General features: G+C 40.0%; 2 protein-coding genes across 5 annotated transcripts; one reads left to right on the top strand and one right to left on the bottom strand.

Moving 5' to 3' along the window:
- The first annotated feature begins 839 nt into the window (after positions 1 to 839).
- Positions 840 to 15448, top strand: hdhd2 (haloacid dehalogenase-like hydrolase domain containing 2). Its single transcript, XM_048175249.1, has 7 exons — positions 840 to 926; positions 2031 to 2127; positions 11421 to 11629; positions 12925 to 13009; positions 13133 to 13349; positions 14937 to 15000; positions 15094 to 15448. Coding segments are annotated over exons 1-7 (786 nt in total). The 5' UTR covers positions 840 to 925; the 3' UTR covers positions 15207 to 15448.
- Positions 15439 to 24728, bottom strand: katnal2 (katanin p60 subunit A-like 2). 4 transcript variants are annotated; one of them, XM_048175226.1, is made up of 16 exons: positions 24553 to 24728; positions 23978 to 24048; positions 23718 to 23884; positions 23471 to 23504; positions 23271 to 23388; positions 21874 to 21972; positions 21702 to 21770; positions 20896 to 20973; positions 20392 to 20562; positions 17200 to 17263; positions 16958 to 17076; positions 16742 to 16833; positions 16400 to 16510; positions 16161 to 16323; positions 15904 to 16006; positions 15439 to 15794 (listed from the first exon to the last, which is right to left on the bottom strand). In XM_048175226.1, exons 1-16 carry the CDS (start codon positions 24640 to 24642, stop codon positions 15655 to 15657), a joined length of 1689 nt encoding a protein of 562 aa, XP_048031183.1. In that variant the 5' UTR covers positions 24643 to 24728; the 3' UTR covers positions 15439 to 15654. The 4 variants fall into 4 exon arrangements, with proteins under 4 accessions (XP_048031183.1, XP_048031187.1, XP_048031189.1 ...); XM_048175230.1 differs by having other exon boundaries at positions 20392 to 20490; positions 24553 to 24725; XM_048175232.1 differs by lacking the exon at positions 24553 to 24728 and adding an exon at positions 24223 to 24531.
- Between the last annotated feature and the right edge of the window lie 31 nt (positions 24729 to 24759).

Below are 24759 nucleotides of genomic sequence, written 5' to 3' on the forward strand. Positions count from 1 at the left end.
GAAAGAGCTCGAGCATTTAAAGCGGCAGACCACAAACTGCAGCGCGCGCTTAGAATAAACAAATGTATATTTTGCGTTGGCGTGGAGGCTAATATAGTTATATTGGTGTAAACAGGCCTTTAATGTATTTTGTTCGAGGAGGTCAGTTTAGAGTTTTACATTACACATTTGGTTCAGTGATGAGAACCGCATGAGTCCATTAACAACACTAGATTACTCCATCAGGATTACAGTACCGTTTTATTAACAGTAGCCCAGACCAAGGATAAAACGCTGAATTACAACCATATGTTCAGAACAGCGATTAAAGCCTAACCCTTTTATAATCTACTCTTAATGGTTATTACCGAAGATGATGCGTCTTTATACTTCTCCAATCCCAGGATTTATCTCATGGCAGAGAAAAATATGATGTGAATTTTTGGCAACAGATATACGTTAATGTTCCCCATTATCCCAAATAAATAGGATCGGTCAGGATGTTAAAGACATGAATTAATTACATCTAAAGTTTTTTTTTTTTTTATTTATTTTTTATTAATTATTTTATATTTCTTAATTTTAATCACTTATTCTATTTTTTTTTTAAATAGTGCCATGTACATTTGTACGATTGTTATAATATTGGTAAAACAGTTATGAATTAATGTTCTAAATACCGTTTAATCTGTTATTAAAATATCCAGCATATGTTTTTTATTCATTGAGTGAATAATCTGTGTCATAGACAACCCTCTTAAATGATTAAACTGCCATGGTGGAGAAAAGCCCGTGTGCTCTTATGAATAAATGAAATAAAAGTACACATTAAATGTTAAAAGAGAAAAAATAAATAAAATAATGTCCTAGTTGCACGTGTATTTTCCACAGGCATTTCTCAGGACAGCAAAATGTTAAACTGCGCCAGAGAAGGACCCCAGCAGGAAGTAAGTGTAGTTCATAATAACTTGTATTGATCAAATGTGTTTTACGTTTTAACAGTCATCGTTTCATGCTTTTGTATTATTTTAAAATACAAATATGCAAATCGTTTGGAAGCGAATATTAATAGCATGTTTTTGTAATCTAGACTCGGGTTGTCATGTTATAATCAATATATTAAAAACCTAAACACATCTCGCAGCACAACTCTCACAGACATTCCTCTGTTTATATGTTTTTAGTTCGTTGTATTACTGAATGATTATTGAATGATTTAAGGCAATCTGCTTTACCTGATCCAAAGCCCTTGGTGTTTGGCAGCTCGTTTTAAATAAATGTATAGTTTCCAAATCCTAAAAAAATGATGTCAAACACAGATAATGAGATGAAGTGTTGTTTTGGAGGCCAGTCTTTGTGTTTAATCCAGAGTTCATGGTGAATAAGAGCATTAATTGTTGCACACTCGGAAACTGAAAATATGATCCACAAAATCCCGTATCTAAACGCAAGTCACATTTATCAGCCCAGCTAAAAGTTATTAAAACTAAATAAGATTATGTTTTCCCCTTTACATAAAAATCTATGTGATGAATGAACACTTTCTCCCAGTTTCACAGACAAGACTTAAAGGGTTAGTTCACCCAAAAATTAAAATTTTGTCATTTATTACTCACCCTCATGCCGTTCCACACGCGTAAGACATTCGTTAATCTTCGGAACACAAATTAAGATATTTTTGTTGAAATCCGATGGCTCAGTGAGGCCTGCATAGGGAGCGATGACATTTCCTCTGTCAAGATCCATAAAGGTACTAAAAACATATCAAAATCAGTTCATGTGAGTACAGTGGTTCAATATTAATATTATAAATATTTTTGGTGCGCCAAAGAAAAAAAAAAAACAACTTATATAGTGATGGCCGATTTCAAAACACTGCTTCATGAAGCATCGGAGCATTATGAATCAGCGTTTATAAAAACAACTTAAATGCTCTAATTGAACTAAGGCCTAATCCTGGCTTAATCTAACCCTGTCTGTGAAACCAGGCCTAACAGTCTACAATGTGTTATCTCAGAAAGCTTCACTCTTATGACCTGTGTTTTTGTTAGTGTCTCGCCGCACACTGAAAGCAGTTCTTATCGATCTGAGCGGGACTCTTCATATCGAGGATGCTGCAGTTCCTGGAGCCCAAGAGGCTTTAGCCCGGTCAGTGGTATCTGTTGAAATTATTGGCCGTTTGTGATTACAGGATAAGGATTTTTAAAATAATTGCATTCACAATTAAAATATATTAGCTCTGGGTTATGAACCAGATTCGTTTTCATGAATTGATTTGTTTGGATATACAGTACTGTGCAAAAGTCTTAGGCAAGTCAGTATTTTCACCCCCCAAAAAGGGTTTTAAGACAGTTATTTATATCTTTTGCTGTAGTAGGAAATATCAGTTCACATTTCTAAACATTCATTTTGCCATTAATTGTAATAATCCAGTGAGATTTTTGTATGTACAAGGAGTCTGACAACAGCCGGTGCTCCACACTGAGATCTGATCTCACCATCATCGAATCTGTCTGTGATTACATGAAGAAACAGATGAAACTGAGACAAACTAAATAATTAATTGCTAAATAATTAATTGATAAATATCAATTATTATAATAAATATTTATAACAGTATTTTTTTGAAAGCATCCTCACTTTACAGCATTTTTACACAAGTGCCTAAAACTTCTCACAGTATTGTAGCTTTGCAGGAAGGTTTCTTCAGGCATCTTGGAGACACGGCCACAGTTCTTCTGGATTTAGTTTGTCTCAGTTTCATCTGTTTCTTCATGTAATCACAGACAGATTCAATGATGGTGAGATCAAATCTCCTTGTGGAGCGCCAGCTGTTGTCAGACTCCTTGTGTATTCAAAAATCTCACTGGATTATTACAATTAATGGCAAAATGAATGTTTAGAAATGTGAACTGATATTTTCTACTACAGCAAAATATATAAATAACTGACTTAAAACCCTTTTTTGGGAAAAAAAAAAATATAAAAAATACTGACGTGCCTAAGACTTTTGCACAGTATTGTATAATACTATATAACAGGAATATTTAGTAGTCTTTTCTCCTCTATTGTGATGCAAATCGAATGAAACGGCTTTCGAACAAGAACAAATGTACGGCAGGACTTGATTTTGCCCATGGGGAATTGATTTGATGGTTTGCTATTGGTGGATCTCATGTGAGTGAAAGATTGTCCTGCCCTCATGCCAGTAAACGCATCATCAGAGAACAGAGACATTCAAGAGGGAGGGGAAGTTACACTTTATTGCCAAAAGTATTGGGACACCCCTCCAAATCATTGAATTCAGGTGTTCCAATCATTTCCATGGCCACAGGTGTATAAAATCAAGCACCTAGGCATGCAGACTGCCAAAGAATATACACAAACAAGAAGCCACCACTTAATAGAACGTTCCACTGAAACACAGACGCCCAGCAGCCGCCCTGCATTTCCGCCATTTTGGGGTGAAAGCGAGTCGGCAGTCCACTAGTTTCTATGGCAATATCAGCTGCCTTGTTAAAGCTGCTGTCCGTAACTTTTTTTGGTTAAAAATGATCCAAAATCAATTTTTGAGCAAGTACATAACCAGCCAGTGTTCAAAACTATCTCATTATCTTAGCTCGATTCACAACAGTAAGCTTGTATTATAATATAATATAATGTTTTATAATAAGAGCAACATGGTGGATTTCCGCGGGAAATTCGAGCATGCAGCAGTTCGTCTGTGCGTCATTACGTCATGTCCGTAAACAGAAAGGAAGGAGTCCCATCCAGGCTAGTCGGTTTTATCACGTGAGGATGCTGCTGGTAGTGGCACATTTATAGCCTTTTCTCACAGCAGCTGAAACAATTAAACTTATCATTTTGATGGCGGATTGTAATTCAGAAAGGTCCAAATGACAATCATCAGTGACAACTGGAGATTCACTCGTAGTCAAAAAGCAAAAGTCACGAGAGACGCAAAAGCAAAACTTTGGACTGTGGAATGGCTACAGAAATTGAAATCTACAGTTCTCTTTTGAGAACAGTCTCTCGACATGGCATCAGAAGCTGATGCTTTGGGGTTCCTTCACTCGGGCCGCCAAGCCACCGCTCCGAGGAAGCGAGCCCCTTTCTTTCCAGACTTGCATGACGAGGCCGCTAGGACCTGGGTCGCGCCCCACTCGGCTTGCACCCACGCCAGCGGCTCGGAGATTTTCACAAAAGTTGATGGCGTTGAAGCCCGTGGATACACGTGCATTCTGCCAGTCGAGAAATCTATCGCGGCACACCTCTGCCCCTCGTCAGCCTCCCTGAAGGTGGGCGCTATGCTGCCGTCGAGGCCCTGCCGCCTGACCGCGCATATCGCAGATAAGGCGTACGCTGCATCAGGCGAAGCAATCTCAGCACTCCACATGATGGTGGTGCTCCAGGTTTTTCAAGCTCAGCTCATGAAAACCCTGGACGAGGGTGAAGCGGACCCCGAGGCATTTAAAGACATGTGCGCGGCAACTGATTTTGCCCTGAAGGCAGTGAAGAAAACAGCCCAAGCGATCGGGCGAAGCATGGGCTTCATGAAAGCGTTCCAGGGCGATGAATCACTTACCTCCCTCCCTCTGCTCCCGCCCCATCGGCGCCGGACCCAGAGCCTTCTGCCCGGACCAAAACTCCCTGGAAGAGACCGCCGAAGTCGTGTCATGGCTTTAAAAAAGCTGTCCCGGGGCTGCTCCTAATTCGTCGAGCAAAAGTCTCATTACTGATGGGAGGGTAAAGAGGAGGAGAGCGCTGAGCGGCGAACCCACCGCGAAGCGTCCGAGGTGTTCTCACGAAGTCCCCTTTGCGGTTCCAGGCGACTACGAGAATGTTTCTGTTGTTGTTTCTGGTCAAAATGCAATAAAGACTGTTACACCCTCACAAAAAGAGCTTTTTTCTCCTCCTCTAGCAACAGCAGCTTCTCACAATGCTCAGGTGAGATGCGAGATGCTCAGGCGAGATGCTGCAGATACAGTCAGGCTCGCAGCTCCCCCATGTAATCGGCGATGCTCGCGCTCTGGTGTCCGCAGCGGAGCACCCACGACAATTCTCACATACACCCATCCGTGTCACTCGCACATTCTGCGGAGGGCTCGCGCTTCCCATTATTCGGCAATGCACGACAATCGCCGCCTCTCCAACGCGCCCATTCTCCCAGAGAGCTTTCAGCACGCGACCCCAGTATACAGTGGTGTTGCTCAGAATACAGACGGCGAGGCGCCCCGTCCTCTGTGCCATTTTGCGAGGGCATGGCGGGCCATTCTGGGTATTTCGGATTGGGTGCGGAATGTAATAGAGAACGGCTACACTTTACAGTTTTGACGCAGACCGCCCCGTTTCAATGCCGTGGTTATGTTGACAGTGCCGGCTCACAACGAGTCAGTGCTGAGGCAAGAAGTTCTCAATCTCCTCGCAAAGCGTGGTGGTCCCACCGAGCGAGAGAGAGAGTGGGTTCTACAGCCGCTATTTTGTCATTCCAAAGAAAGGCAATGGTCTCCGTCCGATATTGGACCTGAGACCCATCAACCGAGCATTATTCAGACGCCCTTTCAAAATGACGACACTAAAACAGATCCTTGCGCAGATTCTGCCCGAAGACTGGTTTATTTTAGTAGACCTGAAGGACGCGTATTTTCATATTCAGATCACCCCTCGTCACAGACGTTTTCTGAGATTTGCGTTCGAGGGCACGGCATATCAGTTCACAGTAATGCTGTTCGGATTAGCCCTGGCTCCTCGCACATTTTCAAAATGTGTGGATGCAGCGCTTTCCCCTCTGAGAGCGAGCGGAATACGCATACTCAATTATTTGGACGATTGGCTAGTTTTAGCCCATTCAGAGGATGTGCTCAACAGCCACAACTCTACTGCTTCATTTGGAGAACTTGGGTCTATGCGTGAATACACAAAAGAGCATATTATGCCCCAGCCAGTCGATCTCATTTCTGAGGGTGGAGTTGGACTTGTCGTGATGAGAGCGCATCTAGGTCAGGAGCGTGTTCGCGATCTAATGTCCGTCCTGAATGCTTTCAGTCTGGGCCGTCCCATAGGAATATCAGAGACTCTTGGGACGGATGGCGGTGGTTGCGACGGTATGCCACCACGGGCTACTCTATATGCGCCCCCTCCAGTTATGGCTGAGCGACGGGATCCCTCAAGGAGATTTGAGATTGAACCCCGGGACAGTGAGACTGATCTGGGAACGGTTCGGGAAGTCGGAGGTGGATTTATTTGCGATGGAGGAGAACACGCATTGCCCTCTGTTCTTTTCTCTGTCGCGCTCTCCCCTGGGAGGGGACGCGCTGACGATGCCATGGCCGAATGCCCGCCTATATGCATTTCCCCCGCTGAAGATTTTGTCACAGGTGCTGCACAAGAGGAGAGGAGATGGCGTCGGTGCTTCTAATCACCCCGTACTGGCCGAACAGGCCATGGTTTCCTGATCTGCTAGAACTGTTAACGGCTCCCCTGTGGATGATTCCACTGAGACGAGACCTCCTGTTGCAGGTGGGCGCATCGATTTGGCACTCCAACCCCGAATGGTGGAAACTTCATGTATGGTTGGTGCAGGGGAACCGGTAGAACCGAGCATTCTGTCCCGCCGTGTTATGGACACGATTACAGAGGCGCGGGCTCCTTCTACAAGACGCCTGTACGCTTCTAAATGGGCAGTATTTGTGAAATGGTGTGAATCGAATGGTCGCGAACCGGAAAACTGTCCCGTGTCAGACATTCCGAATTTTTTACAACAGCGGATGGACGGCGGCAGTATGCCTTCGACTCTTAAAGTCTATGTGGCAGCTATTTCAGATTTTCACGCCGTTATCGATGGGCGCTCAGTGGGCAGGCACGATCTAGTGGTGAAATTTTTGAGAGGTGCAAGACGACTAAGACCCTCTCGCCCCCCCACGGTGCTGTCATGGGATCTATCTCTTGTGCTCGGGGCTTTGATGCGGCCGCCCTTTGAGCCGATTATGTCAGCCGGCTTAAAGGAGCTCTCGCTTAAAACTGCGCTGCTGCTCACCCTCGCTTCAGTGAAACGCGTGGGGGATTTGCAAGCGCTTTCTGTTGACACTGATTGCATGCAGTTTGGGCCAGATGATTGTAACATCACACTGAAACCGAGGTTGGGTTACGTGCCTAAATCGCTATCAGTGCGCAAGTGATAACTTTTTTGGCTTTCACCCCAGAGTCAGTGGATAACTCCCCTCATCAGGAGTTATGCCCAGTGCGAGCTTTGTGAGTTTACATTGACCGCACGGCTCAGTTCAGGCACTCTGAGCAGCTGTTTGTGTGTTTCGGTGGCAGTACCAAAGGACATCCCGTCTCTAAGCAGTGGCTATCACATTGGGTGGTTGATGCGATCACCTTGGCCTATTCTAGCCAAGGAATAGAATGCCCTATCGGCATCAGAGCGCATTCAACGAGGGCGATTGCATCCTCGTGGGCATGGACTAAATGCGTCACCATCAAAGACATTTGCATGGCGGCGGGCTGGTCGTCACAGAATACCTTTGCCAGGTTTTACAATTTGGACATGTGTTCTCTAGCCTCACAAGTCCTGGCATTGAGTACGTCTCATATTCTACCTGCAGTTCCCAGCCGCTAGCTGAGGCTGGTGGTTTCAACTAGGTTGTATAAGTGGAATCTGGGGGCGGAGCCAGCGTCACACCCAGTCTGTGGCGCTCCTCCCTTCATATCGGCGGAGCGAGCTGTGTGATGCATGATGTTGCCGCGCACGTTATGCCACCGTGGTGACCTGGAATATGGGGCACAATGCCAGCGATTCATCTATGTCCTTGCAAGGAGCGCGGGCTCGCTGATGACTTCTCTCATGTTATACCAACGCCGGCAGCAGCTGCTCATTAAGTGTCTTAATTGCTGTGCCCGGCCTGGCCGCCCACATGCTTCATTACCCTGTATGTACCCTGTATATTATATTCTTGAATACATACAATGTTAGATGAGTAACTAAGTTATAGGCATATCGTAAGTGTGTATTTGTTGGGGATTATTCTGTGTTAACTGTTCATAGTAGCTCCGCCGTGGCTGAGCTTTCCTTCTTCACTGTTCCCATGGCGTTGTTCTATACAGTCCCCAAAGAGTCAGCTTCTGACACCATGTTGAGAAACCGTTCTTGGAAAGACCGTTCTTGTATATTACCGTTACCGTCTCCGGTTACTATGGTAACCTTGGTTCCCTGAGAGACGGGAACGAGACTGCCGTGTTCACTGCTCAGGTCTGCTGTACTCTTGTTCAGTCGGAAGATTCTGAGCTTATGCCGCCAGGACGGCGCATTATATAGTGGCGGGTACCGCCCCCCTTTTCGCCGTCTTGGCTGGCATTGGACAGTGAGAGTTGCAACTTCACTGGCGTTGTCCAATTGGATTTCAGGAAGGATTAGGAAGGAAGGGAGTCCCCAAAGCGTCATAGTAATGCTGATGTTGTTAACATTAACAATTTGAGAACAATATAACAGTAATAATAATTTGCACGGTTTGGCATGATCCGAGCTAAGCGATCATTAGATTTAATCATCATTGGCAGCGCAATTTATTGTAGGCCTAATGCTGTTTTCCTCAGTTGGTCAGAACAAAAGTGGCAGACATGTTACTTGTTCAGATGATATTTTCCAGTGAAAATTCTTATATTGGTCATACTTTCAAGACGTAGAATCTGTGATTCTGAAGTACAGTATCCACACCGGTGTAGTGACTGAAAGCAAGCATTAGATTCATCCGCGCTGACGAGCTGTGCCGAGGCACAACGCAAGTACAGATATCTATTCCATATATGACTGCAATTGCAGGTTTCAAACAAGAGATGGCGACAAAGAGGAAAAATCGCGGACTGCAGCTTTAAAGAAAAAACGTACATTAAAGCTGACATGATGACAACACAGAATAAAATACTATCACTAGTGAACATCAAATCCTTTTAACAGTTTATTTTACAGACTTTGTGTTTAAGTCTTTTCAACTTTTTTCACAAAACCTTTGCTCTCTAGAAACCCAGTCAGTTTGGGTTAAAATTCTTTAAAAGGCTTATAAACACTGAATTAATACAACATATGAAATTAAATTAAGGACATGCATCAGAAAAATTGGGACTGTTGGACAATAAATATATGAATATAACAGCTTGATTTTGCAGTGTTGTCTAATGTCTGTTAAAGCAAAAGTGTCCAAAAGTGGGAATTATGTGATAACGGACACAGCAATGTATCATGTATTTTAAGATCATTATGTTTGTAGCGTGATCTATTACAACGTACAATATATATATTTCAATTCAGACCTTGATATTATTACTATTACTCCACTAGGTCTAAAAATATATTGTTCGCTGCAAACATGATGATCTTAAATTTATTAATTATTAATTTACTATTAATAAATGTGTAAAGTTGCATTAAATGGAAATACTCAATAAATTAGGCTAACTACGTTACCTCAGATGGTTGAATGGTTGGATTCCACAACTGGTAAAATAAAACATATATAAGACAATACTGGTGAATTAATTTAAAAAACTGGTGAATTAATTTAAAAAACTGTTCTATTGCGCTTCTGATTTGGCAGTGAAATTCGCCGATTTTGGGTGCATAAGATGTGAAGGATTCTATGATCGAGTTAGTATTTTCACCCCATATTGGTGGCCGCACTACCAGAGCGCCATCTAGTGGCTGTTACCCAAAAAGTATCAAAGTGTTGCCTCTTGGGTTCTAAGCTCTTTGAGACTGCTTCTACAAACATTTGTGAAAGAATGGGTCGCACTCAGGAGCTCAGTGAATTCAAGCATGGTACCGTCATAGGTCGCCACCTGTGCAATAAGTCCATTTGCGAAATTTCCTCACTACTAAATATTCCACGGTCAACTAGTGGGAACAACAGCTACTCAGCCACGAAGTGGTAGGCCATGTAAAATCACAGAGCGGGGTCAGCGCATGCTGAGGCACACAGTGTGCAGAAGTCACCAACTTTCTGCAGAGTCAATAGCTACAGACCTCCAAACTTCTTGTGGCCTTCAGATTAGCTCAAGAACAGTGCGTAGAGAGCTTCATGGAATGGGTCTCCATGGCCGAGCAGCTGCATCCAAGCCTTACATCACCAAGTGCAATGCAAAGTGTCGGATGCAGTGGTGTAAAGCACGCCACCACTGGACTCTAGAGCAGTGGAGACGTGTTCTCTGGAGTGACGAATCACGCTTCTCTGTCTGGCAATCCGATGGACCAGTCAGGGTTTGGCGGTTACCAGGAGAACGGTACTTGCCTGACTGCATTGTGCCAAGTGTAAAGTGGAGGGGGGATTATGGTGTGGGGTTGTTTTTCAGGGGTTGGGCTTGGCCCCTTAGTTCCAGTGAAAGGAACTCTTAATGCTTCAGCATACCAAGACATTTTGGACAATTTCATGCTCCCAACTTAGTGGGAACAGTTTGGGGATGACCCCTTCCTGTTCCAACATGACTGTGCACCAGTGCACAAAGCAAGGTCCATAAAGACATGGATGAGCAAGTTTGGTTTGGAGGAACTTGACTGGCCTGCACAGAGTCCTGACCTCAACCCGATAGAACACCTTTGGGATGAATTAGAGCGGAGACTGCGAGCCAGGCCTTCTCATCCAACATCACTGCCTGAACTCACAAATGCGCTTCTAGAAGAATGGTCCACAATTCCCATTAACACACTCCTAAACCTTGTGGAAAGCCTTCCCAGAAGAGTTGAGGCTGTTATAGCTGCAAAGGGTGGACCAGCTCCATGTTAAACCCTACGGATTAAGAATGGGATATCATTAAAGTTCATGTGCACGTAAAGGCAGGCGTCCTAAAACTTTTGGCAATATAGTGTATTTTGATTCAAGATTACAAACATGTCACTCATAAACTGAAAACTATGAAAGCTTGTTTCTGCCAAGGAATAAAAAAAAAGTCAATTGCGAGTTTACATCACAATTTTGAGGGAAAAAGTCAGAATTAAGATATATTGAGATAATTGAGATATAAACTCGCAATTGCAAGACAAAAAAAAAAAAAAAAAAAAATCACAGAATTGTGAGATAAATAGTCACAATTTTTTATTGTTTATTCTGTGGCAGAAACATAAAGCTTCCATAGAAAACAACATAGACTAAAAGATTGATGTGAAATTGAAGATATGCATTGTCAACATGAAGAAAGATTAAAATCAATTAATCAATATTATCAACATACACAAATATGCAAAATGATTGACATATATATGACATTATGATTAGCTAAAAAAAAAAAAAAAGCACCAGCCCTCTGACTCTGATGTTGCCTAGGGCTGTTACAGAGACATGTCATTAAAAAAAAAAAAAAAAAACTTTCAATGACATTTGTTACATAGTCGAAACATTTCATCTTTTGTTTTTCATAAAACTAATTAGACATGTACAATGTCATTGGCCCAGATTAAGACAGTCTCCAGTCGCTGTAAAATTTGTGACCAACACCACAAAGGAATGTAAGAGGACCCTGTTTGAGCGATTGCGTCGGCTGAACTTTGACCTCCAAGAGCGGGAAATCTTCACATCGCTCACTGCAGCCCGTAATCTACTGGAGCAGAGAGCAGTGCGCCCCCTACTGCTGGTGGAAGATAGTGCTCTAGAGGACTTCACAGGTCAGCTGAATAAAATCAGCTTATCTGAGGGGCCGTTTACACGACACTGTTTTCAACTAAAAACTTTTTATGCATTTTGGCTGTTCATTTACATGACAACAGCGTTTTGGGGGCCTAAAAAGGCAAACGGGTTTCAAAGTGCAAGTTTTTGAAAATGATTATGTTATCTTCTCTGTGTAAACTACAAAAACGTACATGAAGGCAACATACGTGTTCAGTCTAAAGGCATGTAGTGTTTCTTTACAAAGTGATATCGCCAACTACTGGCCTGGCATAAATAATACAGCGTTTTTAGTTGTTTTCGTGGATCCGTGTGAATGAGGATCATTTTGACAATGTTGTCGTCTGCATGCAAAAAAACACAAAAGAACAACTTTTCCATTTTTATTACATCATTGTCATGTAAACGTACCCTGAGTGAGATCTTAAAATTGATAATAATGGATAAAACAGGAAAAAAATCCTGTAGATTTAGGCTGCATTGAAGGAGGTACACGAGTTATATCTAGAAACCATGGGGCTGTGTCTTAAAGTTTAAAAATTTCCTTCAAAGGATTGCCCTCCAAGAAGGGATCAAGGCACGTCTGAATCCAATGTTAGCCTCATTTTCTGTGTCCTGAGATAGCTTCATCTGATTGATTTTTGAATGCAGCATAGACGTATCCTTCGTTGCCTTTGATATCCACAATCCACTGCGTTCCTTTCTGTGACATTTATGTTAAAAAATAAAGATTGTTGTTAGAAGGTTATTGGTCAGTTTGTGTGTAAATGTACATTTTTGGCCAATGTTTTCCACTTCTGATGTCATTTCTAGCAAGAAATTACTATTGTAGTAATTAAATATTCGTTTAGTTCTCACCAAAGCTCGCTATATTTTGCTGTAGATCATTAAACTGCTATGCTGCCTCAGAAGTCTGTCCAAAATGAGTTTCATGAGGTACCTTCGTGTGCAAGCGCTGCCTGCAAAGTCATTCCTTGATAGGACAACGAGGCAACAAGTCAAGCTTTCAGATGCAGCCCATAATATCAATTTAAGGGTGTAAACTAAATCTCATTAGCAACTGCATAGCAGTGATCATTTACAACATCCTATCAACCAAGTAACAACCCTTGGGTAACCATGTACACCCTTGCATGGTTTTGCACTCACATTTTCTGAAAATAAATAAATAAATAAATAAATAAATAAATAAATAAAAGAAGCACGAAATCTGTTTAGACAATGTAAGAGATCTAATTTTTCCATGTTTGTCATATAATGGTCTGGGTAGATCTTATACTTGCCTGTGCTGCAGGTCTGGAGACTTCGGATCCTAACGCTGTTGTGATTGGATTAGCGCCTGAACACTTCAACTACCAGACACTCAATAAAGCCTTCCGGTAAACACACTTTGTTTTGTAAGATATTTATTGACTCATTAAAAAAGATAATCAAAATATTTGAATCCTTCCATTTAGTGGTTGAAGTATTGCTGCTAATCATCATCAGACTCATTTCATCAGACTCATTTTAGATGGTGCCCCCCTCATTGCGATCCATAAAGCAAGATACTATAAAAGGAAGGATGGGTTGGCTTTGGGACCGGGTCCGTTTGTGACGGGTCTTGAGTATGCGACTGACACCAAGGCGACAGTGGTGGGTAAACCAGAGAAAGCCTTCTTTCTGGAGGCCTTAAGAGACCTGAACTGCTTACCGGAGGAGACAGTGATGATAGGAGACGTGAGTATGAACATGCCAACGACTGTAATATTTGCGAGAAACTCATGAAGTCTGTTAAGAACATGGGTTATATTTCACGCAAAAAAGGAGAAAATCACGTATATTTTAGGGCATTTAATATATTTATTTCATGACAGTTAAGCCCCTCTGTCATTACATAGTGCTAATAATAATACATAAAAATAGTATAAATATTATGTAATATCTATACATCATGGTAAAATCTTTTGTTTATCCTATTAAGCCTGTGAAGAACATTTCTGGATCATATTTCACCCTAAAAACATAATAATAATAATAATAATAATAATAATAATGAAATTATATTTTGAACAAAAATTAGCCCTGTTTTAGGATCATTGTTGTCATATCTATTCATTTATTTATAAATCACAATTAAAGGGTTAGTTCACCCAAAAATGAAAATAATGTAATTTATTACTCACCCTCATGCCGTTCCACACCCGTAAGACCTTCGTTAATCTTCGGAACACAAATTAAGATATTTTTGTTGAAATCCGATGGCTCCGTGAGGCCTTCATAGCCAGCAATGACATTTCCTCTCTCAAGATCCATTAATGTGCTAAAAACATGTTTAAATCAGTTCATGTTAGTTCAGTGGTTCAATATTAATATTATAAAGCGACGAGAATATTTTTGGTGTGCCAAAAAAAACTAAATAACGACTTATATAGGCTATATATACTTATGTAGCGATGGCCGATTTCAAAACACTGCTTCAGGAAGCTTCGGAGCGTTATGAATCTTTTGTGTCGAATCAGCGGTTCGGAGCGCCAAAGTCACGTGATTTCAGCAGTTTGGCGGTTTGACACGCGATCCGAATCATGATTCGACACGCTGATTCATAATGCTCCGAAGCTCCATGAAGCAGTGTTTTGAAATCAGCCATCAGCCTATATAAGTCGTTATTTTGTTTTTTTGACGCACCAAAAATATTCTTGTCGCTTTATAATATTAATATTGAACCACTGTACTCACATGAACCGATTTAAATATGTTTTTAGTACCTTTATGGATCTTGAGAGAGGAAATGTCATTGCTGGCTATGAAGGCCTTACTGAGCCATTGGATTTCAACAAAAATATCTTAATTTGTGTTCTGAAGATTAACAAAGGTCTTACGGGTGTGAAACGGCATGAGGGTGAGTAATAAATGACATTATTTTCATTTTTGGGTGAACTAACCCTTTAAGCACCCCCCCAGATCCATTACGGCAATAAGAATGTTGAGGAAAAAATCTGTTCTTAATTGTCATTAAACTAATATCAAAATGCAAAAATCTTAATATACTTTATGCAAAATATTAAAGAAAAAAGAAAAGTACTGGGTAATATTAATTAACCACATGTTCTTACTAGTTACTATAGGGTTAAGTTTGGGGTTAGGGTTTGGTTTAGGGTTAGTTACTTGTAATTATGCATAATTTATTATTATAGTAAGTACATGTAATGTGTAACTCACCTTAAAGTGTTACCAATATTACTCATTTATTTTTGTGCAATTCAAGAAGGAACACATGACCAGATTTGTTTGCTTTATAATTGAATCGGCAAACTCTTTGTACAGGATGCCAGAGATGATGTTGGTGGGGCACAGAATGCAGGAATGCAGGGAATTTTAGTGAAAACTGGTAGGCTTTATTCTTACTATGCAATTATGTTTTTATAATGCAGTGATTATAGTTATTTTGCTGTATATTAATAATACTCCTTTAATTTTGTAGGTAAATATAGACCTGGTGATGAGGGAAAAATTAACCCGCCACCTCACCTGACGTGTGACAGCTTTCCAGAGGCTGTCAATCATATACTTGAACATCTCTTAGGATCTAAATAATCGGAAAACTGAGTTTAAAACAATCCACAAAGCAAAGTAATAATGGTACTGTGTAGTTTGATTATTGTTTACCTGTCCTATATATATTGTATTGTAATAAAATAAAACAAATAGGCTTAATCTCTGTGACATAATAAAGTTGCTGCACTCCTTATGCACTTATTCTGGTGTACTCCTATGGGTCATATCACTGCAAACAGAGATTAAGATCTGAATAAAGATGCAATCTAGCTCATGAGAAATCAATCTTTTATTGATCTTTTGAAAAAATATGAAAAACTATATTTTGAAATGGTTTTTAATATGCATACCCTCAATTAATTGCAGTGTATTTTCCTCTAAAATTTTAGATTTATGGTGAGACTTGTTACAAAACACAGCATCTCATTATAAAAAAGAGTAGACAGTATTGCAATAAAAACATTTGTTTGGTTGCAATAATAATGTGTCAGACAGACTCGTACTCTTTCTCCCAGGCCGAGTATCTATCCATCAGACATCTGGCTGAGGGTTTGGTGTGAGCAATTACCTCCAGGAAATCTGCTGTGGTCACAGTTTCTAGTTCAATAACCGGCATATTGGACTGACCTGTGAAAATACATGGCGTAATGGAGACTGTGAATTATGGGCGAAACAGGATTTTGTGATGAAACAGCAGTTTAATGTCGTTCAGAGTGGGACGTGGCATATTTCTTACCTTCAATATGATTTTCAAGGGCATCAAAGATTTTTCGCACAGGTCTCATAGCGGCCTCCTTACACACTAATCTGATATCTGACCCAGAGTAACCTCCCATCTCCTAAAATATAAGGAAGTAGAAATGTCACTACATCTATCTATCTATCTAGTATTCTGTCTCTGTTCAACTGTCAACCAATCAATCAATCAATCAGTTTCTCTAATATTATGTTGAATTTTGGCATCTGTGGAATGGATCACATGGTTTCTCTCACCTGTGCTAGAGAATCATAGTCCAGCTCTGTCCGCAGCTCCACCCCACCTGTGTTACTAACCGGAGGTAGCCAATGACTGATCATGGCTTGTCTGGCAGGGGCAGATGGGAGACCCACCAGTATACGTTTCTCTAGTCTTCTCAGCATGGCATGGTCCAACTCCCTGACAAGATATTAGAAAGATTATAAAGAAAGCCATAACAGAAAATTAATATAGTTTCCTCACAATCACTTCTCACCAGGGTAGGTTTGAGGCAGCAAGTACAAACACAAGATCATTTGATCGTGCCAGTCCATCCATCTGAACTAGTAACTCCGTTTTCATCCTTCTACTGCCCTCATGATCACCTCTTAAAAGAACAAAATAAAAAAGATTGTAATTTAATAATTATCAAAACTATCAGTTGATTCAGTATAATAGTGTTTTTATTCACACTATAACATAAATCCAGTCAAAAACACTGAATAAAAGCAGTGCCTTGGCAATCCACAACACCCAAACATTGGATTGTGTACTAAGAGTGAGATTTTAGGTTGTTTTATAATGTTACTGTCAGTGAAAGTTACTGGCTCATGCTTACCCTTGGCCAACCCCTCGCTGGCTCATCACTGATTCCAGCTCATCCAAGAAAATGGTGGATGGGGCGTGATATCTTGCCAGCTCAAACAAAACCTGCAGAGAAGCATAACATGAGGAAAATCATTGCTCCGCGGAGCACAACGTTTCCCCCACACATTTCATAAAACAATAAAATAACACAAATCTGAGAAAATAATGTCCTCAAGTCTCTCCTGACCCGAACTAGCTTTTCAGAGTCTCCCCTCCATTTGCTCACAATACTGGATGCGGAGATGTTGAAAAATGTTGTGTTACACTCTGTGGCTACAGCTTTGGCCAGCATCGTCTTTCCTGTGCCTGATTTTTGGGAAGCAGTAGTCACATTAAGATTATGCTACACACAAAATGAATTATAATTTATATTTAGGAATTGAATATTCTATTATGTCTTTATACAAACAGAAAACAGGAAGGTCACACCTGGTGGTCCGTACAGGAGTAAACCCTTCCATGGTGACAGAATTCCAGTAAACAGTTGTGGATACTGAAAAGAGAGAAGAGGTGTTGTGGTAGTTGCTAGAGCATTGCTAGATGGTTGCTAAATTGTTTTGAGTAGATGTTAATGAATTATCTAGGTGGTTACTAGGTTATCTGGGTGGTTGCTGAACAGTTCTTAGGATGTTCTGGGTGAGTACAAGATTGTTGCTAGGTCATTTCTAAAGTGTTCTTAGGTTGACTGTTTGATTTTTGCTGTGGTTCTCTGGATTGGTTGCTAGGATGCTGTTAGATGGTTATTAGAGTGTTCTGATAGTTGCTAGTTGAATGTTATAACGTTCTGGGGGGTTACTAGGGTGTTGCTGGGTGACTGCTAAGGTTTTATAAATGGCTATTAGAACATTGCTAGGTGGTTGCTATGGTGCTTTGCCATGGCTACTGGGATTTTGTTAGGTTTGTTGCAGTTTTAAGGCATTCTAAATTGCCTTGTTTTGTCAAGTTGTTGCTGTGGTGATCTATGTGTTTTCTAGAGAGCTGATGCATTTCTAGGTGGTTACTAAGCATCTGCTAGGGTGTTCTGGATAGCTTTAAGTTTTACTAGGCCATTGCTGTGGTGCTCTGGTTGTTACAACTTGAGAGGGTGTTCTGAGTGGTTATCAGTTGGTTACTAAGGTCCTATGGGTGGTTGCTTTGGTATTTTGACTGGTTGCTATGGTGCTTTGCCATGATAACTATGTTGTTGTTGTTGTTAGGCATATTGTTAGAGTGTTCTATGTTACTAGGGCATTGCTAGATGGTTTCTAAGGTGTTATGTAACTGTTGCTGTGTTTGCTAGAGAGCTGTTATGATGTTCTTGGGGTTGTTAGTGCATTGCTAGGTGGTTGCTAAGCATGTGCTAGGGTGTTCTGGAGGGTTACTATGGCATTGCATGGAAGTTACAAAATAATATTGTAATCATAGGTTGTTACAGCTTTGAAAGGGTGTTCTGGAGAGTTGCTAGTTGGTTGGTATAATGTTCTGAGTGGTTAGGGTGTAGCTTATTTTCTAAATGGCTGGTAGTACATTACTATGTGGTTGCTGTGGGGTTTTGTCATAGTTACTAGGGTGTTGTTGTTAGGCAGATTGTGTTCTGGGTGTTTGCTAAACAGTTGCTAGGGTGTTCTGGGTGGTTATAAAGGCATTGCTAGATGGTTTTACGGTGCCCTAAGTTGCTGTAAGTGCGTTGCTGGGCTGGCTGTTGCTGTGCTGCTCTATGCGGTTGTTAGAGAGCTGCTATGGTGTCGTCAGAGCATTTGTAGGGCATTGTGGGTGGTTTCTTGCTGGTTGCAGTGGAGTTCTGGGTGGCTGTTAATCCATCACTAGGTTGTTGCTAAGCATGTGCCAGGGTATTCTAGATGGTTATTAGGGCATTACAAGGAAGTTTCTAAGGATGTTATATCTAGGTGGTTGTTAGACCATTGAAAGAGTGTTCTGAATAGTTGCTAGTTGGTTGCTACAGTGTTCTGGGTGGTTACTAGGTTGATGCTCGGTGACTGTTAAGGTGTTCTAAATGGCTGTTAGAACATTGCTAGGTGGCGGTTTGCCATGGCTACAAGGATTTTGTTAGGTGTGTTGCAGCTTTAAGGCATTCTAAATTGCCTTGTGTTGTTAGGTTGTTGCTGTGGTGATCTATGTGGTTAATAGAGAGCTGATATGGAGTTCTGGGTGGCTGTTGGTGCATTTCTAGGTGGTTGCTAAGCATGTGCTTTTCTGGATGGTTACTAGGGCATTACAAGGAAGGTTCTAAGGATGTTAAAATCTAGGTAGTTGTTAGTCCATTGAAATAGTGTTCTGAATAGTTGTTAGTTGGTTTCTGTAATGTTCTGGCTGGTTACTAGGGTGTTTCTAAGTGGCTGCTAAGGTGTTCTGAGTGCTTGTAAGAGTGTTGCTAGGCTATTGCTGTGGTTCTCTGATTGTTATGGAATGTGGTTACCAACTGTTTGAAAGTGTTCTGAATGATTGTTAATTGGCTACTACAGCCGCGTTTCCACCGCAGGAACTTTACCCAGGAACTAGGGACTTTGGGGTGGTACTCGATGTGTTTCGACCACAGGAACCAGGGTCTGAATGAAGTTCGGGGTAAAAAAATCCTCTTAAAATGTACCTGCTCGCGTGATTTTCAAAGTTCCAGATATTTCAGGGGTGAGTCTTGCATGCTGAATATACTGATTGATTGAGTTCACGCAGCATTTTGATTGTTTGACTCTACGCAACATTTTATTTCAACCATCGTTTTATTAAAGTCTGTTGCGGTGTGTGTAAGAGTTGTTTGCTATTAAAATCAACACTGGAGTTTAAAAACTACGACCGATGGACTGACAATGAGGTTCAGGCTTTATTGCGCTTATATGCGGAGGACAAAATCCAGCGGGAACTAGAAAGTCACGTGCAGTCCTACGTCACTGAATTATCTTCACGGTACTTTAGACCGCTATGGAAACACAGCTAGCAATAGGCCTGGAGGACAAATTGTTCCGGGTAATTTCGGTGGAAATGCGTAGTCGCTAAGGAAATTTGAGTGGTTGCTAAGCCGTTGCGAGGATGCAGGTTTCACAGATTTTATCCACTAAGTTAAAATCTAGTTTATTAAATAACAGCATGAGCACATCTCTTCTCTGCAAGCTGCCTTTGCAAACACCAGAATCATTTGTGTTTTTTGACTTAACGATGAGAATAACATAAAGTCATATTTTCAATGACCAATTAACTGTCAGACACCCTTTTATCTAATACATGAAAAGTTTCAAGTATTGACAAACCGAGCCACAAGATGATCATATTCTTTATACAATTCTTACATTATGTGCTAGAGGCAAATAATACTGAGCAAGCAGAATTTCCAGGTAATAATTGTTTGACAACAACCTTCTTCACCACATGATTGAGTCAGAGATGACAAATAACGTTTGCATTTCTTGTTTGTCAGGAGCGTATTGTGAATTTGTAGTCATGACCAGACAGGCCAGAGATGAGCCAGATATGTGAGCAGTCAGATTGGATGGTATTCAGGTATAGATTTCATGTCATCTTAAGAAATAACCCTGAGCTCGGCTTTCCTGTAGCCTTTAGTGGAGATGTATTCAGAATCGAAGGCAGGCGGCAGCTTGAGAAATACCAAAGTGTTTAGCAGCCAAGCACCTTAATGGGGTAGACGACAGCTTCTTTGACTAATCGCTTGGCAGCCTCCAGACCTATAATGTCGTCCCAGCGCACGTTGGGGTTGTGTAAATAGATATCCTTTATGGAGAGACAGCAGAGAAAGATGAAATTGAGTGCTTCAATAATACATGTTCCACCTTGTGTATATATCTGCACACACACAATGATATTGGACGTATCACGCTATATTATAAAACAGACTGTATGCTGCTCTCTAGTGTTGAATTAATGTTGAAAATGCACATTCATTAACACAAATGTTTTTTAAATGTCATATTTATTTATTTGTCTTTAAAAGTAAAATTTGGGTGAAACATCAAAATCAAATGAATGAAAATGAAGCCTATTTTAGGGCTTATCAAGATATTTTGCATTGTGACCTTATTTTTCTGGTTCATGACAGACTTAACATAAGATTATGTTTACCCTAATATAGTTTCGAACTGCCATACAAGAGAAATGATTTCATAAACATGAACTTACTCTGCTAATAACAGCTGCAAGTTCCCTCATGTCACTGTTCATCCCAATGAAGGCACTTATGGGTTTCAGTAAACGCTCCTGTTAGTCAAATATAACAAATATTAGATCTCAACAGAAACGGAATGTTCAAAACAAATTGGTTTTCATTGTTAAAAAAGGGATAAGCGCTGTTCCGGAACTATATCTCAGTCCCAACAGAGCTTCAGTTGTATTCAGCCTGGAATATTCTTTTAAAGGTGCTAAAGAGGATGTTTTGTTTTATACATTTTTGCAATATTACTTGAAACTGTCTTTACTAACTGATAAAAGACTATTTATTAGGTGCACTGAAAGGAATAATATTAATATACATCATCTGTGCATGAGGTAGGGCCTTAAAAACATCAGCCAATCGTTTACGCGATCATTGCGTAAACGATTGGCCCTCTGGCTTGTCAATCACTGCCATGACGTTCCTTGTGAGAGACGTGCGCGGCTGCACGCTCCAGTAACTTTCCACACTCTACAGGCGCCGCATGCAATGTTTTTGTCAGGAGACAAGAGTAAAATTATGAGTTACCTGCGGTGAGTCCGACATAATGAATCCACTAACAAGACACAGCGAATGCCGGTGGTAAACAAACACTCGTGTTCCAATACTCGTGCACGAGTTTTGGGAGGCGTTCCCTCGAAATGAGCTGTGAAGGAGGGGGGTTGTTCTTACGCATGCGCTCATTTCAAAAACTCACTAACAGTCTTTGGTTTCTCAGTCGACGAAAAGATCCTCTTTAGCACCTTTAAATGAATGAAAAATACAGCTGACCTACCGAGAAATCTGTGTCAGCGGCACCTTTAACTGCATCTTGAATCAGATTTCTGTAATCAACCTGATGACCCTGATGAAGAAAGTCATATGAGGGTGAGATAATGATAGCAGAATTTTCATTTTTGTGACAAATGTTTGAATAAACGTTCCACGGGTTCTCTAAAAAAAATTACCTTTCTCATGTGTGTTCCCTCTTCTGCTCCATTCTTGACGATAGGAGACACATTCAGACCAAATCTTGATGTCTCCACAGGTGTCAGGCTGTTACCTTCCTGGACAGATCAAGAAAAGTTATTCTTTAACATTTAAAGAGGACAGAATATTTTCTTCAAACATATGGAAGCTTGCTTCTGTCACAGAACTAAAAAAAGGTAATTGTTACTTTTTATCTCGCAGTCCTGACTTTTTTTCTTGCAGTTGTGAGATATAAACTCGCATCTCTGAATTTCTTTCTGGCAATGGCGAGAGTGTGTTAAATTTGGAAGTTTGGAAGTTTGTAAATTTGGAACTCGCAATTGTGAGTTTCTGTCTCACAATTGTGAGAAGTAAAGAATCAACATGCACATTCCCAAATTTCTATATATCCTAATTATTGTTAATATGTAATTCATTTTTCCAGGAGCTCATTGCTTCTACCTTCAATTAAATTGCTAACAATGATTGTAAATTAATTGCCTAAATTATTACATTATTAGCTAAATGCATTCTCTAAATTGTAATGTTGACATTCTCTGTAAAGCTGCTTTGAAACGATATGTATTGTGAAAAGCGCTATACAAATAAATGTGAATTGACTTGAATTGAGAATTGCGAAATAAAAACTTGCAATTGCGAGAAAAAGGATGAATTGTGAGATATATATTCTGACATTTTTTACTCACAACTTTTGAGTTTTTATCCCACAATTTTGACTTTATTTCTGGCAATTATCAGTTTATACTGTAACTTGCAATTCTGACTTTTTTAATCTCAGAATTGTGATATTTAAACTCACAATTGCGAGAAAAAAAGTCAGAATTGCAAGATATAAATTCTGACAATTCTGACACTTTTGTCCTTGCATTTGCAAGTTTATATCTCACAATTCAGACTTTATAACTCATAACTGCAAGTTTATACTGTATAACACAATTCTGCCTTTATTTCTCACAATCATCTGTTTATAACTCATAATTCTGACTTTCTTTTATCTCAGAATTGTGATATTTAAACCTACAATTGCAAGAAAAAAGTTGGAATTGCGAGATATAAACTAGCAATTAAAAAAGGTTTTTTTTTTTCTTGCAATTCCAAGTTTAAATGTCTCAGTTCTAAGAAAAAAAGTCAGAATTGTGAGACAAAAAGTCACAATTATCTTTTTTAACTGCAAGGTTATATCTTGCAATTCCGACATTATTTATGTTACAAAGTCTGAATTGTGAGATATAAACCTGCAACTGCAAGTTATAAAGTTATACAAAAAATTTCAAAATTGTGAGAAAAAAGTCAAAATGGTGAGATATATTTTTAAAATTTATTTATTTATTTTTATTATGTGGCATAATAAAGGAAAGGGTGTTTGGAGACTCACCCTGGATTTACTGATGTCTCTTGCTGTTAGTTTCGATTCAGACCTTTTCACAGTGTTTCTGGATGGCGGTCGCTGGATGGAGTTGATTCTTGGGAGTGTCTGACAGGATGAAGATGTCCTTTCACATATGAATACACAGTGAATAAACAGAAATGATCCTGAGACTTTGAATGTCCTTGTGGTAAAAGTACTGAACATACCTTCTTTTACCACTCTTTACAAGCCGACTCTCTCCTATAAAGAAAAAAGTAACACTAAGTAATAACTTTCATTAATGGTATTAACAAATATTACATTATATATATATCATTATTTAACTACATGCAAAAACATACTATAAATGTTGATCTATTGCTAATAATAAAATTAACATTTCTAATAAAACATACATAAATATTGGTGACTTATTATGAAGTGTTAAAAACAAAATGAAGAGTAAAATCTCACCTTGTTCTGGCAGTTTCTTTGTTAGTTTGGGATATTTCTGAAACTTTATAAAATAATAACTCTCATATTCCATAAGAACCGTGTCCAGGTCAACATTATCACACACCTCAAAGCGGCATAAACCAAAACTGCTGTCTTTTTCTAAGGCCTTGGCTGAATCCATATACCTGTGAGAAATTCATTCAAATGTATTTACATTTGAGTCTTTTCTCTCATTTGATAGTATGTCAGTTTAAGAAATGCTTTAAGGGAAAACTCACCCCTCCTCCAGTAAATGATGATAAATCAAAATCAGCAAATTTCTCCTGCGTGTTTCAGTTCTTAGCTCATCCTAAGAAGAAAATTAATTAATAATACAAAGTTAAAATTACATCAGGAAACTACTTTGCCATCATTTTTATTTGAATTGCTACATTTTTGTTGCAACATTTCAATTTAGAGGTTAATATTTTTCATAAACCACACTACAGATTGTATTGATCCGGTAGATGGCGCCAAATCTTACATTAAAGGAAGTGCGAAGAACAGCGTGCCAGGTTGCTGTAGCAACACAAGACCCACACTGGCTATAAACACGGGTATTTAGAAACTAACTAACGTTAGTCCTCTTACTAATTGTAATAAAAGTGTGGTCTGAAGGCTGTTTGAAATTACACTCGGTTTGATTAATTTATTTGTGTTTATATACTCATTCCGTTATAAGCATTCATGTATATTAGCAAATTTCGCGCAACTGTAGCTCAATAACAGTTTGTCGGCCGTCTGTCCGGCGTGTGAAATCATAGAGAGCAATGTCTAATTAAAAGAAAGAACAACAACTTCGCTTATTACTTACCGCCTCTCTGGCCTGATTAGCAGTCTTTATTGCTTGATAAGAGAGATCCATCGTGATATGAACACACACACGACATGAGCCTATAACCATAGATGTGTATACGTAGAAGCCACATTCGACCGCTCCAGACACGTCGGAGCTCCCGCCATCTTGGAAAGGTCAGCCTGTCATCGTTCACAGAAATGATGAATTAATGATGGCACAACA

The sequence above is a fragment of the Megalobrama amblycephala genome, linkage group LG2 (assembly GCF_018812025.1).
Source record: "Megalobrama amblycephala isolate DHTTF-2021 linkage group LG2, ASM1881202v1, whole genome shotgun sequence".
Lineage (NCBI taxonomy): Eukaryota > Metazoa > Chordata > Actinopteri > Cypriniformes > Xenocyprididae > Megalobrama > Megalobrama amblycephala.

Excerpts from the sequence above, each read along its gene's own strand:
- hdhd2 (XM_048175249.1), top strand. Across the intron at positions 11,630-12,924 it reads TGCTCTAGAGGACTTCACAG|GTCTGGAGACTTCGGATCCT; the intron begins GTCAGCTGAATA and ends CCTGTGCTGCAG. Across the intron at positions 13,010-13,132 it reads ACACTCAATAAAGCCTTCCG|ACTCATTTTAGATGGTGCCC; the intron begins GTAAACACACTT and ends TCATTTCATCAG.
- katnal2 (XM_048175226.1), bottom strand. The coding sequence starts at position 24,642 with ATGGTTATAGGCTCATGTCGTGTGTGTGTTCATATCACGATGGATCTC. Across the intron at positions 21,771-21,873 it reads AGGGAACACACATGAGAAAG|GGTCATCAGGTTGATTACAG; the intron begins GTAATTTTTTTT and ends TTTCTTCATCAG. Across the intron at positions 17,077-17,199 it reads ACTCCTGTACGGACCACCAG|GCACAGGAAAGACGATGCTG; the intron begins GTGTGACCTTCC and ends CCCAAAAATCAG.